We start from the raw sequence: 16,287 nt of genomic DNA, 5'->3' as shown, positions 1-16,287 counted from the left end.
ACTACTCCAAGTACCCCAGGGATGCATGCGACAAAAGTTTCAATATGTGGAAGCTTGTCGCTAATAAGGTTGAATCATTAATTAGAAACACAACTTCACAGAGCTAAATTGTCCACTGCTCTAGAGACCACTCTTCCAGAACATTAAAAGACTGAAAAAAAAAAAGTACTATATACACAACTGATACAGCTGACTAATTTAAAGGCAGCAGAAGCACAGCCCATTAAACCACGTTTCCACGCATGCAACATGTTGTTGGCACACAAGCACACACACAGTTTTCTCAGACGTCAAAGAACCGAGGCATCCTCACTCGTCTGGTCCTCGTTGCCGCAATGGTTGGAAACGGAATCCTGTATCGGCTTGACAAGGTCCTACCGTGTTGCTCCACCAAAGTCTCGCTGTCCGAGGCGTGGCTTGACGGACTTGCGAGAGCAGACGCTATCTCGGGATGCAGCTTCGCTAGGCCCGGCTCTTCTTCCCCATTCCTGATGAGGCCTTCTAGCGTATTATAGCCCGTACTCCCCACAAGCGGGGTGGGACATTCATCGTCCCCATCGTGCTCCGGGCACTCGTCCACCATGAAGTCCGAGGACAGCAGGGGTTCGTCTGCGGGTATCCCCGACTCCGAGCTGGGCAAGTCCGCCGCCATGTCGATGGTACCGGCCATCGGCAGGACGACACGGTTAGCCTGACCCGTCTGGAAGTTCAGGAGAGGCAAGGCTACGAAGTCCCCACCGGATGCGACGACGCGCGAGGTGGGCAGTTTTCCGACGAGGCTCTTCTCCAGGAGGCTAACCTTGATTCCGGAAGCCGAGAGACTGACGAACCTTCCGTCGTCTTTCGGCTTTGAGAAAAGCAACGACTCTCCTGACGTGCCGGGTCTTTCGAGGGTAGTCGGGTCGGCAGATATAACCGCGGGATGTAACTGCGGCGAAAGTTCCCTCTCCGTCTTCGGAGACTCCGTGACGGAAGGCTGAGGTTCCGCGGCGTCTGGAACGGAAGCCGGAGACGAAGAGGGCAGAGACTTGGTGATGATGTTGGACTGCTGCTGGAACCAGCGGATGGGAGAGGACACCGGGGACGGACTGGTAAAGGAGTCCGCGATGAGGGACTGCGTCCAGAGGGACGGCGTCGGTACGAGGTCCGCGCTGTCTGTCGGACTTGCGTGCGTGAGGGTATCTCCCTGCTTTTGGAAGGACGGCATTGCGAGACTAAGCGAGGACTCGCTCCGGGCAGAAGAAGGATCGCCCGCTTCCAGTGCGGAGGGCATCCCTTGCTCCGCACGTGCTACGCTACTTGTTGCCGCGTCGTCAACATTCAGGCATTCCTGCTTCGGCGGTGTCGGAAGACCCGCTCCTCCCAGGGAGAACGCACCAAACTTTCGTTTTTGAGTGACCTGCTTCGGAGGACGCCCAACTCTTCGCCCAGTGCCACGCTTTTTTTGCACTGAAAGTTTAAAGAGATGTTTGTCTGGCTTTAGACTCACCACAGCCTAGGGCACTGCCAAAAACACACTCCACTACTTTTGAACTTTTCACATTTTAATTAGTAATGGTTCTAGTGTTGATAGTACGTACGTCATAATAGAGTTTTGGGTTGTAACTCCCCCCCTCCGCCCCCACAAATTTTTTTGATACTCCGACTAGGATTTTTGTGAAGAGGGATGGATGCTTGAGGAAACTTGTAAAGTGGAAACCACTGTAACACTGTTAGAAGAGGGTATTAGGAAACCCCTTAGGGTGTATGTGTATTGAACAACTGGCGCAGCGTGACAAATAAAGATCGAGTTTGCCATGCTGAACTGAATATTGAAATTTTGTTCAGCTGCCACTCGAATATTGTGAGTTGTGAATACCTGCAGTCCGAATGAGTAATTCTGCCATAACTGCATACAAGTGTTTTCAGGTGTGTGTGTGGGGGGGGGGGACTGCAGACAGAAGCCTCTGTTATCAGTGCAGACTGGGACACCAAACTTTGCATCAGTCATGATTTGCATGATTTGGTCATATCTTGTTTTTTTCCCTCTCTCTCTTAGAAACTGTTTGAGAAATTGCTCCTTTAATTGTAAGTGCCTGATTATACCAGTTGTGTTGTCATAATGATTTTCAAGGGCCATGTTACATTTGGTGATATGCATCAAAGGCATATTTTACCTCCTAAAGCTGAAAAGAGTGCTGTTGGGCTTGAGCCAGGAGTCGTGTCTGTACTCGAGCCTCCGTAGTGTGATTGGTCGTAGAAATACGGGGGGCGGCACTATTGTCATAGAGAAGTATCACATGTAAGATAGAGCATTCAAAGGATCCACACATACCATGTGCAAAGCTTTAGTGAAAGCATTCACGACGTAAATAGCATCTGAGGTTTACAGTGGCCGACTGATTTTCTGGACTTGGCGGTGACCGGAAAAAAGCCCAAATAATACGACAGTCTAAAAAATCTGACGATCGCTAAATTAAACTGTATTTCACCCTCAACTGCACTAAAGAAGTCTGTAATTGTGCCCTCCCACATGTAGTGCCTGCGTGTCATGAATCATTGTGGTCATGATATGCGCTTGCACTTGCGCGAGTGTCATAAGTTGGTCGTACACATTCAACAATAGCGACAATGCATTCACCGTGTCTGCGATCGTCTTCAGAGTCCGACTCGCTTTCTGGCTCCGCAAGCACTTGCCGCACACACCAAACAGACACGGCCACAGCGTCGAAAGCTTGTGAACAGCGACAGCGCGCCCGAACAAACTCTATTAGCATCCCCCGCCCACTCGAAATCACTTCCGCTGTGGCGTAACTAGAGATGCAAAATTTCCATAAATTGTGAATCGCTAAAAAAAAAACAGTTCTTTTCCGAAAATTTTGAAAAAACGGAAACCAACGCGGTTACTGCCGAGTCAAAACATTGCCGGCCAAGCCACAGCATACAATGAGCTAGAAACTTTAGTAGTGTTCACCCTCTAGGCATAAATGCGGAGCAGAGCATCCCATGAGACTGCTGTCTACTCGGCAATAGGTACCGTATTTTCCGGTGTATAACGCGCGCGTTATCCAGTAGAAAAGTGCTCTGAAGAGGTCCTGCGCGTTATCTAACGGTGTGCCTTATACACGAAAATATTTTCCTACAGAGTTCCTTTTCTGGTCGGTGTCGTACAAATTCTAGCCTCTTCCAGGGTGTGCTGTGAGCTTCTCACAAATCACTTGGGGTCAGTTGACAAAGCCGGCGAAAGGGCCTTGGACTTCATAAAAATTAATGATGCTGCTTAAAGATGCTACTGAGCAGTCAATACTCCTGAATTCATTTCAGAAGGCTGGCGTGATTATGAAGGGACGCGAAACTAAATATGATAGTAACGGAAATCTCCAACCAAGTTACAGGACGGGGATACCCGACGTTTCGGAGCCAGTTCGGCTCCTTCCTCAGGGGTGACTGTAGTGGCCGTTGGCAGCAGCGTTCTTGCCGTGGTTCGAATTTCGTGATTCGCCGGATTGTTTTTCAGTCACGTGACGGAGGCCGCTGACGTATACGCTGGGTAACGCTCCAACAGATCGGTTAAGGTTTCCAGGTGTGGATTGTATATGCCAGGACTCTACAAACATTCTTTTGATCTGATTACCCTCAAGGTCGATGATGCAGGCGTTTTGAAAGTCGATAGGATGGTCTCGAACTTGACAGTGTTCAGCGAGAGCGCTTCGTTCGATGTCCGACTTCCGTACATCATTCTTATGTTGCCGTAGCCTTTCGGGGAAGTTCTTTGTCTCGCCGATATATGATGCGCTGCATTTGGTGCATGGAATTTTATAGACTACACCTTGTGCTTTTTCTTTCGGTGGGCGATCTTTCGGCCGCGGTATATAGTGTCCGATTGTTGAGACGGGTTTGTGAGACACACGTATTCCTTCCTTCGCTAGTATACGTGTCAGAGACTCGCTGATTCCCTTCACATATGGCATGGTGATTCGTCTAGACTGACAGGACTGGTCGTCAGTTGGACGTGGTCGGTTTCGGAGACCGCGAGCTTGACGACGGGCGACTCTCTGAACAAAGCTACTTGTGTATCCGTTCTTTTTTAAATCGGAAGTGATTGCTGCTTCTTCTTTTTTCCTGTCTTTCTCCGACAAACAAATCTTCTTAGCTCTCGAAAAAAGGGACGAAACCACCGAAGCCTTGTGACACGTAGGGTGATTGGAATCAAACCTTAGATATCGTCCCGTATGAGTGGGCTTCCTGTACACGGTGAACTTTAGGTCACTTCCTTCTCTCTTTACGAGTACATCGAGAAAAGGCAAATCGAGAGGGACAACGTTTTGCCTTTTCTCGATGTACTCGTAAAGAGAGAAGGAAGTGACCTAAAGTTCACCGTGTACAGGAAGCCCACTCATACGGGACGATATCTAAGGTTTGATTCCAATCACCCTACGTGTCACAAGGCTTCGGTGGTTTCGTCCCTTTTTTCGAGAGCTAAGAAGATTTGTTTGTCGGAGAAAGACAGGAAAAAAGAAGAAGCAGCAATCACTTCCGATTTAAAAAAGAACGGATACACAAGTAGCTTTGTTCAGAGAGTCGCCCGTCGTCAAGCTCGCGGTCTCCGAAACCGACCACGTCCAACTGACGACCAGTCCTGTCAGTCTAGACGAATCACCATGCCATATGTGAAGGGAATCAGCGAGTCTCTGACACGTATACTAGCGAAGGAAGGAATACGTGTGTCTCACAAACCCGTCTCAACAATCGGACACTATATACCGCGGCCGAAAGATCGCCCACCGAAAGAAAAAGCACAAGGTGTAGTCTATAAAATTCCATGCACCAAATGCAGCGCATCATATATCGGCGAGACAAAGAACTTCCCCGAAAGGCTACGGCAACATAAGAATGATGTACGGAAGTCGGACATCGAACGAAGCGCTCTCGCTGAACACTGTCAAGTTCGAGACCATCCTATCGACTTTCAAAACGCCTGCATCATCGACCTTGAGGGTAATCAGATCAAAAGAATGTTTGTAGAGTCCTGGCATATACAATCCACACCTGGAAACCTTAACCGATCTGTTGGAGCGTTACCCAGCGTATACGTCAGCGGCCTCCGTCACGTGACTGAAAAACAATCCGGCGAATCACGAAATTCGAACCACGGCAAGAACGCTGCTGCCAACGGCCACTACAGTCACCCCTGAGGAAGGAGCCGAACTGGCTCCGAAACGTCGGGTATCCCCGTCCTGTAACTTGGTTGGAGATTTCCGTTACTATCATAGTTCTCGCCCAACCAGACACACTTGTGTCGAATATGTTCACTTTCAAACTAAATATGTTTCGAATAAAGAATATGCATATATTATACACCGCCTTGGTTTATTGTGTATAGTGGTGGCAGCACAGGAGGTTGTAGCAACATTGCGGTGCGCGTTATACATGGAACTTTTTTCAAATTCGGCTCGTTTTTAGGGGTCCGCGTAATACAGGAGTGCGCGTTATAGCACACAGGGAAATACGGTAATTTGAACAACCCGTCCACTCAGACCAGAACTCCGACATTATGTGAACGAGATGGCGATCGCTTGGAGCAGCCGGGCGGAGCTCTAAGTTGGTGGTTGTTGGCGGATTAGAGGCACCTAAGGCACTAATGACGGGTTGGAACGCATCGAAGGCACGAGAATTTACATTTTTGAACTTTGTCGCCTGGAAATTTGGGGCTATTTTTCCGGATATGAGGAAAACAAACGAAAGAAAATGTTTTTTTTTCCGGGGCTTCGCATCTCTAGGCATAACCTAGAGGTACGGTTTTGGTCAACTGAAGGTGTTCACCCTGACAAAAAAGGTTTAGGATACAACTGTTACTGACTACCATTTCTAGAGCAGTCTCACCTAGGATTCTAATTACCAATCCAATCCAAGCACACAACCCAAAATGGCAGTTTCGAAGTTGCCGCCGTAGTTCCGAAAATAGTCGTATTGGTGCTTGTCCGCGAGCGATTTAGTCCGGAAAATCGGGCCTTTGGATTTCGATCTGACGAGAAAAATTTTAGTAATATAATGTGTTAATCCTATGCTGAAGGTCACGGTTTCCTGTGGGAGTCCGAAAAATCAGTCGACGACTGTACTAGAATTTTTGTTCACAAAACTCTGAGAATGCATTTTGTATTTTAAAGCAGGGTAAAACTATATGAGAAGATATGTTGAACATTGAAATTGTTGAACATTGTTGAGTTGTGCTGTTACTTTTGCTCTGCTAGTTTCCCCATTCATCATCTCACAATAAAGTTGTTGTTGTTGTTGCTCTGCTATTTAAGAGGACCACGTATACCAGTTGTTCCAGTTATCTCGCGTGCTACCGCCCATCCCACTTGCGCTCTTGCCTGAAACAGTCAACTTCACAGACATGTCAGCCTGTGAAGTTTAATCGCCTTTGACTCGAAGTCCTCAGATGCTACAACTCACACGATGTCTGTGGATGTTTGTGTGCACGAAATAAAGACATGGCAAAACCACATGGACAAATCTCTCTCTGCATGTATTATGCACACATTTTACATGGTGTTTAAAATTTCAGACAAAAAGGTAATTACACGATCACGAAACACAGGGTTAATAGTTTCAGCTTTGCAGTTTGAAGCTTTGGCTGTCTGTGAACAATGCCATGCAACAATAGTTACAAAATGAGAACGGGATGGTGGTAAGTACTACAATGAATTGGGAAAACAAAATGAATCAATGACACCGTTTTTTTCTCCACACGTTGTATCCGTTCTATCTTTGGTAGCTGCCAAGGATCCAGTGCCACCATTTTTTAAGGGGTGCAAATGGGACAGCCGTTTAGGGTGTACAACATGAAGTACCATTTTGTGGCAAGCTTTGTGGACAATCTCGGCAAGTCTTCCAGCCCTTGGAGTAGGGCAGACGCCCCTCTCCTACATAGTGTGCATGGGAACAGTTCAAAGGCACAAAACACACAGAGCAGGCATGTTTACATAAAGACCCTTGTATTTTGGAGTTTTATTCCCTGCAAATTGGGGATAAAAATCAGGTGTTATATTTTGAAGCTGCAAAAAACAGCACGTAAACCAGGTGATATCATGTGAAAGGGCAAATTTTGAGGTCAGAAAGGCAATAGCGAAAACAAGAACATGTGAGATGGTGGGAGACAGGTAAAAATGAATTTTATCCAGTTTAACTCTGAAACACAAGGCTCTACTTATAGTATTCCAAATGAGAAATATGAGTTTACACTGAGCTTGTTTAAGGTTCATTTAACTAAATAATACACATACACAGAGATAACAAAAATATGTAAAAGATTTCAAAGACAATGTGGGCTCCAATACACATGAATAGCACATTCCATTTAGGAATGTACCAAAGACAACAAAAGACAGCAGCAAATGTGAAAACGTGCCAAAAGTAAAAAATAAAGGGCAGTCACATGAACCCCAGATTTCAACACAGCACCTCCTATCAAACAAAACACCTTTTCAAAGGTCCTTCTAACACTGAAGTCACAAGGCATAACCGTGAGAAGTTAGCATACAAAATGTTTGTACAGTCAAGCTCCTTTATAGCGAACCCTTTTTAACGAAAATACCTCTACAGCAAATTTTTTTGCGGTCCCGCTGGAGCCCTATTGGTCCAATAATAGACATCCTTTTTAACGAAAATACCTTTACTGTGAATTTTTTTGCTGTCCCCTGAGTTTCGTTGTAAAGGAGTTTGACTGTACCCCCAAGTGTACCCCCAAGTTGTCTCGCAGAACACATTCAGGTTGGAAACAACATCGTTATGCGCATCTAACGAAACAGACATTAACGAAGAGTAAACATGAAAACGCTGTAACTGTTCCTATGGACGTGACGTGTGCCAACAAAATCTACCAACAGCCGTAGTTTAAAGCACTTCGGGGCCACTGTGGATTACTCCTGTACCCTAGTCACCCCACCGTGATCGTGGAGTGCGGAAGGCAAGAATGCGGACATTACCTGTCGGCCGCGGCGTCTACTGAACTCGGCCACACGTCCGGGCACCTCTCGGATTCCGACGCGGCGCCGGCGCCCGCCCACCAGTAGGCCGGGGTCGTTCACCTTTGACGGTGCAGTGGAGTGGCCAGTGGCGCCTCCTCCACCATGCTGAGATGTCAGCACCCAGGCCAGAAATGCACCCATCTCATCCTGGCACATGAAATCAACACTCGATTAGCTTTCCGGAACAAAACCCCGCATCACACGTAGGGCCTGACCTTTTAGGGTTATACCTAGACCCTGAAGTTTTCGGGTTTTATTTTTTTTCCAAATTCGGGGGGGGGGGGGGGGGTGAAAATCAGGTCAATAACTTAATGTCAAAAATTCGTGCAAATTCGGGTGTAAAAATTACCATCAGACTGAATTCGGGGAGAAATCGAGCTTTATTGCAGCTCAAACGTTCGTTCTAGTGCTCATCCAGACTGTCAGAAGTATCAGAAGTAGAGGTCAACCGTGTATTTTCTGAAAAATTTGTATGTCCTTACCTTCAGGTGCACAGCTTAGGGGCAGTTTTGCGGGTAGAAATCGGGTTTAACCCAAAACAGGTGGACCTTGATTTGGGGTGCAAATTTGGGGGAAAATCGGGTTTAACCCTAAAACTTCAGGGTCTAGTTATACCCGATTGTGCCCGATATTTACCTCCCGATTCAAATCGGGAAAAACAGGGTTTAACCCGGTATTTCCCCGAAAACTGCCGGACCAGGGGAATCCGAAGTCATCACAACCAAACGCAGAACTTTGGAAACTGTGTTGTAAATGCATAAATACAAACTGTCAAAACAGAGACCCTGCTGCCTCTTAGATGCATAGACTAAATATTGACACTCTGTGTCTACTGGTGTGTCGTGTATTCTGCCGAGTAAACCAAAGATTTAAGCCTGATCCAACCCGATTCGACCAGAATTAGGTTGAATCGGGTTCAGTTCAACCTGATTACACCCGAATTATCGAAGCGAAATATAACCTGGTATTTACCCCCCCCCCCCCCGATTTTGCTGGTAAATATAACCCGAAAAAGTCAGGCGTTAATCATACGACATTTAGGTATTATTTAGCAAATAACATAATTCCGCTCATTGCAGACGACAGGCACCATAAAAGGAATACAAACGGGTGCAATCCCAAACAAGAGCGTACCACGATGCATCGATCCACGACAGACTGTGTCACGCCTTCCATTCGCTTTTTCAGAGACGAGACACGAAGGCTGTCGTTCGCTCCGCCGACCACCACCAGGCCCGACTCCGCTTTCATGTGCTCTCGGAAGTTCTCGATGTCGTCAATCCCGCAAGAAAGTGCGTTCTGGCCAATCACAAACAACGTGGGCGTGTGGCTGTCCAACATCGGATCGTCCACGTCCTGAAACGCGGGCAACAATGTGTTACGTGCATCATTCAAGAGCAATTATGAGAGAGAGAACGTAGTATAAAAGGCCACGCACCCTTGCTCCGCAGATGCCGACAAGCGGGAAGCCGAGGCATACTACGGCCACGACCGATTCCATCAGCGACACCTAAATTTCAAACATCGGGGTCAGGTACAGGGCCTGGATCTTTCTAATTCAGGTTTAGAGAGCAACTTTGCAAGCTGCCCACATCCAAACGCCTTCGTAGCAGACACGAATCTAGACGGCTCGTCAGAAGTTTATTTCTACTTACTCAAAATGTTGTTTTGCACATGGGAAACTGACGGGACACTTACACACAAAAAAGTCGTACAGCACCGTAATTAAGAGAGTATTGTGTGCGTGTGTACACGTTAACACGATGACACACAGAATGACCTCTCTTGCATCGTGGAATTTTTGTGCCAGTGACAGAAACAAGTGACTACAAGAAATGTGTCCTTGTCACATATGGCAGCTTAGCAGCACAGCCTCATAACACTGGCAAAGGAGAAGAAGCAGGCTAACAAAAGCAGGATATGTTAAAACAAAGCGGGGGGAAAGAGAAAAAAGGGCATAGATACAGTGAACCCTCGTTATTATGACCATGGTCGTTCCCGAAAATTTTTGTCATAATGCGGAATTGTCATATTAATGGGGGGGATTTGCGGAGGTTTCACCGCATTGTTCCCCAGGAGTATGGTCGTAAAGCGCGTATGTCAGATAATCAGGGGTCATATTAACGAGGGTTCACTGTACCATGCACGCAAAAACCACCATTTTCATCACAAAACGGGGGTTTTACACACTCGCTACAACGACGGAAGACTCGCAAAATTTGTGAGCACATTTACGATAACATACCCAACTATCATACACATACCTGGCAAGCGATCACGCCCCCTATCATCCATCCAATCAAAACAATGGGCCGCGACGGGAAGTGATTCTTCAGCTACAAAACAGCAACGTATTGAAAGCGTTACACAAAATTCCTGTCAGAACCTAGTCGCAGGCACTTGCCTCGAGCACCTTCGCCTTGACCGCGCCAACCATGTTTTCGAGCGTGTTATTCATGTTCCCGTCGCTGTCTGTCCCAGATGCATTGACCATGATGAGTTTGCCCATGATTGAAAGCTGCGAAAACCAGAAGCGACCGCGCGGTTGGCCGAGGTTCATCGCTTGGCCAGGGATGCCCGGACAGAGGACCAGCAGTGGCGAGCCAGGAAGTCGTTTCTAGGATTCAAGAAGGGAAATGTGCTATGCGTAGACCCTGAAGTTTTCGGGTTTTATATTTTTCCAAATTCGGGGGGGGGGGGGGGGGGGGGGGGGTAGAAATCAGGTTGATAAACTGATGTCGAAAATTCGTGCAAATTTGAGCAGAAAAATTACCATCAGACTGAGTTCGGGGAGAAATCGGGCATTATTGTAGAATAAACGTTCACTGTACCGTCTATCCAGAGTGCCGGAAGTAAGGGGCCAGTCACATATTTTGTGAGAAACTAGTATGTCGATGCCTTGAGGTGCCTAGCCTAGGTGCAGTTTTGCAGGTACAAATCGGGTTTAACACTAGATAGGTGAACCTCAATTCAGGGTGCAAATTGAGGGAAAAATCGGGTTTAACCCTAAAACATCAGGGTCTAGTTATGCATAGTATCTAGTTATGCAAGTGTTTCTGAGAAGCTCGAAAATTCCAAGATTTCCAGGATCCCGAGAACACTGCGTTTGTGCCAACATGATGCGCACGTTATCGTATAGAAGAGAGGCAAAACTTACTGGCTTATGTTGGCTAAGGAACGGAGCTACAGGGTCCCAGGGTCGCCTCAGGAGTATGTTAAGCGTCTCGGGTGCAATAGTGTGAGCTCGGCCAGACGCAACGGCTTTCGAAAGCATCTTGTCAACGAGCGTAGGAACCTGAAAGGCAATGCATCCCACTGTAGATAGTATGCAGGAAAAGGACAGGGACACACACACACACAGAGGAGGACACAACACGATGACTGCAAACTGCCTTCCTCTATGTGTGTGTCCCTGTCCTTTTGCTACAGTGCATCACATGTGTATAAACAAATGTTACGTAGATACTTATGGAGGAGATCACACTTACGAAGCGTGATCTTGCTAACCTTACGGGATCGCGCAACACACGTTAAAAGCAACCTACTTCTTCGAAGATTCGCACGACATACCTTGGCTTTTAACGCCTGCAGGATATCTAAGTAGACTGCCAGGTATGACAAACTCGTCTTTTCCATCAATATGCCATGCAGCCACTGCAACAATTTCATGTCCTGCGGGGACACAAAATTTAGAACTGCGCACACACACGTAGAAAAGTACAAACGGGGAAGCTCAGTATCAGACACGTGGAGACCAGACGTACCCAGCCGAAAAGGGCAAACACTTGGCGAAACTTAAGTGCAGCAGTGTCCACGGCGAGGCGTCTCAGGATGGGCTCGTTTGTGACATTTTCATAAGACAGATGAGCCAGACGGTCACTGTTGAGAATCTTGGCAATTTTGTTGAACAGCCTGTTCTGCTGGTTAGTCCAGCCATCTCTGAAAGAATAGGCAAACTAAGTGTTTAATGGCTTCATTAAACGCAATAACAAGACTACAACAACATTTAGTCGTGCCTTCTCGAGTGATTAAATGGATTTAGAAAAGCGTTGATTCCGCTGGGGTATTTCTTAGTTCCTGTAAATAGCCCATTTTGAAGTGGCTGCCTAATATACAGGGTGTTTATTTTTATTCGTTACGGAATTTTTATTAAAAATCTAGAAGAGCAAAATAGATGCCGTTTTTGCAGTTGAGTTCTACAGCCAGGCTGACATCCCCTCGAAGAAGGTACGCAACTACAAGATGACTAATTACCTAAAATTCATTAATTTACAATCTAATTAGGGGATTTTGGGCAGCGACAGCGTCCCTGTTTGGTTCAAGTCCCCAGGGTCTTGTCACTGTTTGGTTTTGGAGTGTGAAACGCCCTTTACGACTTACCGACTTACTGCCTCCTCCCAATCGTCCAGGCTTTCTTCGGCACGGGCACAGAGGGCTGTGTTGCGCTCACACTCCGTCATAAGGCTGCGGGCTCGACTACCGTCATATGGCAACAGGCATCTTGCAGTGAACGCTTCCACATCCACTTGCACATCCTCACTGGCAGGATAAGGGATTAGGATGAACACTACGCCGTTTCACATCGCGTACATGGGTGAAACATCATTCAGAGAATAAACGTCAACGAAAGCCACCTACCAGGTAACGTCTCGACCTTCAGGGTATGGGATATCTTTCATAAAAAGGAGCTTCGCAGGCTTGGCGTGGTGAGAATCTGGATGTGCATTCCACGCTTTCGCGTAGCAATGGTCCATGACAACGATATTGGGCTCCTTTTCTTGCCCAGAGAGGCGGTGCAGGTACATCTCCGCACTTGAGGCTCGGCTTTCATAGTAGTGGTTTCCAGGGAGCACGTATGCTCCGGAATGGAAAACGCTGCTCATTGTACGTCTTCAACGATTCTCCTGAAGGACATCGTAAGCTTTGTCTAAGTGGCGTTTGAGGTGGTAGTTAGAGCAGACAGACAAGTAGTTGGCCACGAAGCTATTTCGCAAATTCTCACAAGCTACATTCAATCACACACACACACACACGTGTTCAAACGTCCCACTTTGGGAAACATCACAAAGAAAACAAAACACGAAAACAAAGCACGACTTCGAAACACAACGACAAAAAAACTGCAAGACTAAAAAAAAAATGTAAAATTGCGGTTTGTATGTACATTTCACGCAAAGCAGAAAAGCATCTGAAAGTCAAGTTTGCTATACCCGCAATAGTGAATTTACCTTAATACGCGTTTCACCACAGTCGGAAGTATTACACGACGTAAACAGCGTGGATTGGCACGTAATGAAGTTGTGTACATCTTGATGCAGAACAATTAATGTAATAGGGATGTAAACAAACAACTTGAATGACAACAATTGTAACAAAGCATCCTACGACGATTCACAAGACGTAGTGCGCACGTGCACTGCGCACGGCGTCTGGGACGAGACTTGTGTTTGGCGTGAGGACGAGGCTCACGAACTTGTCAGGTTCGGTTTCGGTTTCAGAGACGTGCGAGCCACACTTAACATTACTGTGGAGATTTCCACGTCGCTGAAAAAGGAAGAATGAGGTTTCTTCAAAGTATTGCGCCATTTGTTCAAGATAGGCTGCGAGGTATTCACGAAGCGCCGTTATGTACTTGGATATCCAGGCAAAAGTCTCACGTCGGGAGTAGAGATGTAAAATTCCAGGAAATTTTGAATGGTAAAAAAAAAAGGACTGTTTCCTGTCTTTTAGAAAAAAATTGAAATTGCACGAAGAAAACAAAAACGTGCCATGCGTTTATTCGTATGAGAAGAGCAACATTTCCTGAAGATTCAGGTGATAGACCAGCAACGAAGCAAATGTTCATCGCTGACTTTGAGTGTGTGCTGTCCATACGTGTCTCCTAAGACCGAAGGAAATATTGTTTCTCTTTCTCACGTGTGGACCAGCCAGCTTGCATTCCCCTACTTTGTCCGTACATTTATTCCGTAACATTGCAGGATCACGACAGGCCTATCGCATTTCGTATCCAGCGACACCGACTGTAGAGCTGCGTCACTCCGATCTGAATTCGTACCATTGGGCCAGGAGACGTTTGCTTTTGCTTTTCCCACATTGAGGTTGGGGTGCACGTACTCTAGTTTTCGCCCGCGTTACCCCGCGACCACGTTGCGTAGTTTGGTGTGCAGACTTCCAAAATTGAGACCAGTTTCGTCGCGTGACGCGGATGCCTGCCAGAACAGCGGGTGTCTCGTGAAGCATGAGGCAAGCCGTGCGACACTTTACGCTACTTGCAGACTGCTCGCCCTTTGCCTGGAGGCCACGATTCGCACGTGGTGATGTTTCCAAGTGCCCATGTGTCGCGCGGACAAACAGCTTTGCAAAAGTTCGCAGTACTCACAGGGAAAATGCACACAGATACGTAAGTGCTATGCGAAAATGATGACTGCGTTCTCTAGCTGCTTCGCCTTGAGGTACATTACGGCTTCAGAAAACCATATGCAATCAGTGCACATTTATAATGATACTGTAAAAAAAAAGAGAGAGAAAAAAAAAAAAGAAACGCCCGGCAATTTTGCATTTTTATTTTCACTCTGGGCTTATTATACAGAATAAAGTTCTTTTTTTTTACCGAATTTTGCAGTTTCTTTTTTCAAGTGTTCACCTACAGACGGGATCCGACTACATTTGGAACAGAGACTGCGACAGAGACAACTAGATAAGCGGATCATCATCACCACGGTGTAAGATAAAGATAAGAGGTAATGACACTCTCTTGTCTCGCCATGCGAAGGCGGCGTCCAGATAATGTTCGCTTTCCAGGCCCCCTCGCCTGATCGCCATCTGACGGTGCGCAAGCTGCCGAGGCCAAGAGCAGAAGACATTCGCTTGCAACGCCGGGAAAGGCATAGTTATAACCTTTGGCGGTCCTGTCAGTCCTACTGCGCGCCGAGAGATGGCGATCAGGCGAGGGGGCCTGGAAAGCGAACATTATCTGGACGCTCCGCTGGCGTGGGTGTCATCACCTCTTATCATCATCACTGCCGATGTTCGAAATATCGGGGGTTCCCCACCGTCATTCTTTTGCGACACGAGGTTTTGCTTCGATCTACCTTTACTGCGTCGCCAGCGTTTTCTTTTCTTTATTCTCTTTTCACGTTTAATGCCATGTTCACACTACATCACCGAAAGCCGCGAACGCCGGAAACTCATTCACCGCTTTTACAGCTTTCGCGACCCTCTCGTTCACACTGTGCTCCGAACGCCCGGGAAGGCCGGCACTATATACCGTCCTCCGCTTCAAAAACACTCCGTTCACACTACATCAGCGTACCCCGCGAAAGTCGCGAACAACAGAGATGCCGGTGAACTTATCAGGTTCACACAGCAAGTATAGGGTCACGTAAGCGTTAAGTAGGCGCCCCTCTTTTGGCGCACCCAAATCGGGGGTATGAGGCACCCGGAGCAGGGAGACTATACACAAACAAATGATACACTGTTTCCAAGAATATTCCTTTTCACTGTTCGTCAATAAATTACTTAAGATTACTCATAGCACCACCCCCGTAAACGATACTGAAGTTATCAAATCGAAGCTTAGCAATGTGACGTCACCCGCTTCAAAGAAACACTGCGATCGAGCTAAGCTAACACGCCTTCTCAGGGACTTTCCAGGGTGCGTCCATCTGAAGGGACAAACCAGCCACTCTCTCTCACTCATCCTCCTTTCACTCTTACATTTTTGCTCACTCACACACACATTCATACGACGGGATCGACGCAGGCGGCAACTGTTGAACATGAAAGAACTGATGTTCTGAGGCTGGAACAACACAGAAGGGACAAATACATACAAAGCCTCAATATTATCATATTTTCCATTCTCCTTCGGATCTAAAACGCACGAATGTAGTGTGAATTGTTCCATAACCCGGTTTAAACTCGTGGAATTTATACATGGTCCTGCTGGTTATATCTCTGGTGTTGCAATAAATTCCCAAAAGACGCCGAGGAAAGAGCAGAACGTTAGGCGGATAATCATGGTTAGTTTTAAGTCAGCTGGTGCAAGACAATAATAATAATTGGGGGTTTTACGGCGCGAGACAACTGAGGTCACGAGCAACGCCACAGCGGTCGGTCTGTGGATTCCTTTTTCCCACCTGACGGTTCTTTAACGTGCGATGAAACACACATACACACACACATAAAGAAACGATGAAGATGGGGCTGATGCCGACCAGCAGGCTGGGCGCTGCCCCTGTGCCAATTGTAGAGAATGAAGGATGATGATGGAGATGGC

The 16,287-nt window shown here is 46.9% G+C and overlaps 1 protein-coding gene across 1 annotated transcript; it reads right to left on the bottom strand.

Annotated features, from left to right (window-relative positions):
* Positions 1–8: 8 nt before the first annotated feature.
* On the bottom strand, positions 9–13,425 carry LOC135377407 (KAT8 regulatory NSL complex subunit 3-like). Its single transcript, XM_064609785.1, has 13 exons — positions 13,238–13,425; positions 12,648–12,913; positions 12,390–12,548; positions 11,774–11,948; positions 11,580–11,681; positions 11,167–11,304; positions 10,414–10,626; positions 10,274–10,345; positions 9,448–9,519; positions 9,144–9,365; positions 7,968–8,156; positions 2,157–2,256; positions 9–1,449 (listed from the first exon to the last, which is right to left on the bottom strand). Exons 2-13 carry the CDS (start codon positions 12,890–12,892, stop codon positions 284–286), a joined length of 2,853 nt encoding a protein of 950 aa, XP_064465855.1. The 5' UTR covers positions 12,893–12,913; positions 13,238–13,425; the 3' UTR covers positions 9–283.
* Positions 13,426–16,287: the final 2,862 nt, after the last annotated feature.

The sequence above is a fragment of the Ornithodoros turicata genome, chromosome 1, assembly GCF_037126465.1.
Source record: "Ornithodoros turicata isolate Travis chromosome 1, ASM3712646v1, whole genome shotgun sequence".
Classification (NCBI taxonomy): Eukaryota; Metazoa; Arthropoda; class Arachnida; order Ixodida; family Argasidae; genus Ornithodoros; species Ornithodoros turicata.
Note: the sequence above shows the minus strand (reverse complement) of the source record. Positions and strands in the feature narration are given on the sequence as shown.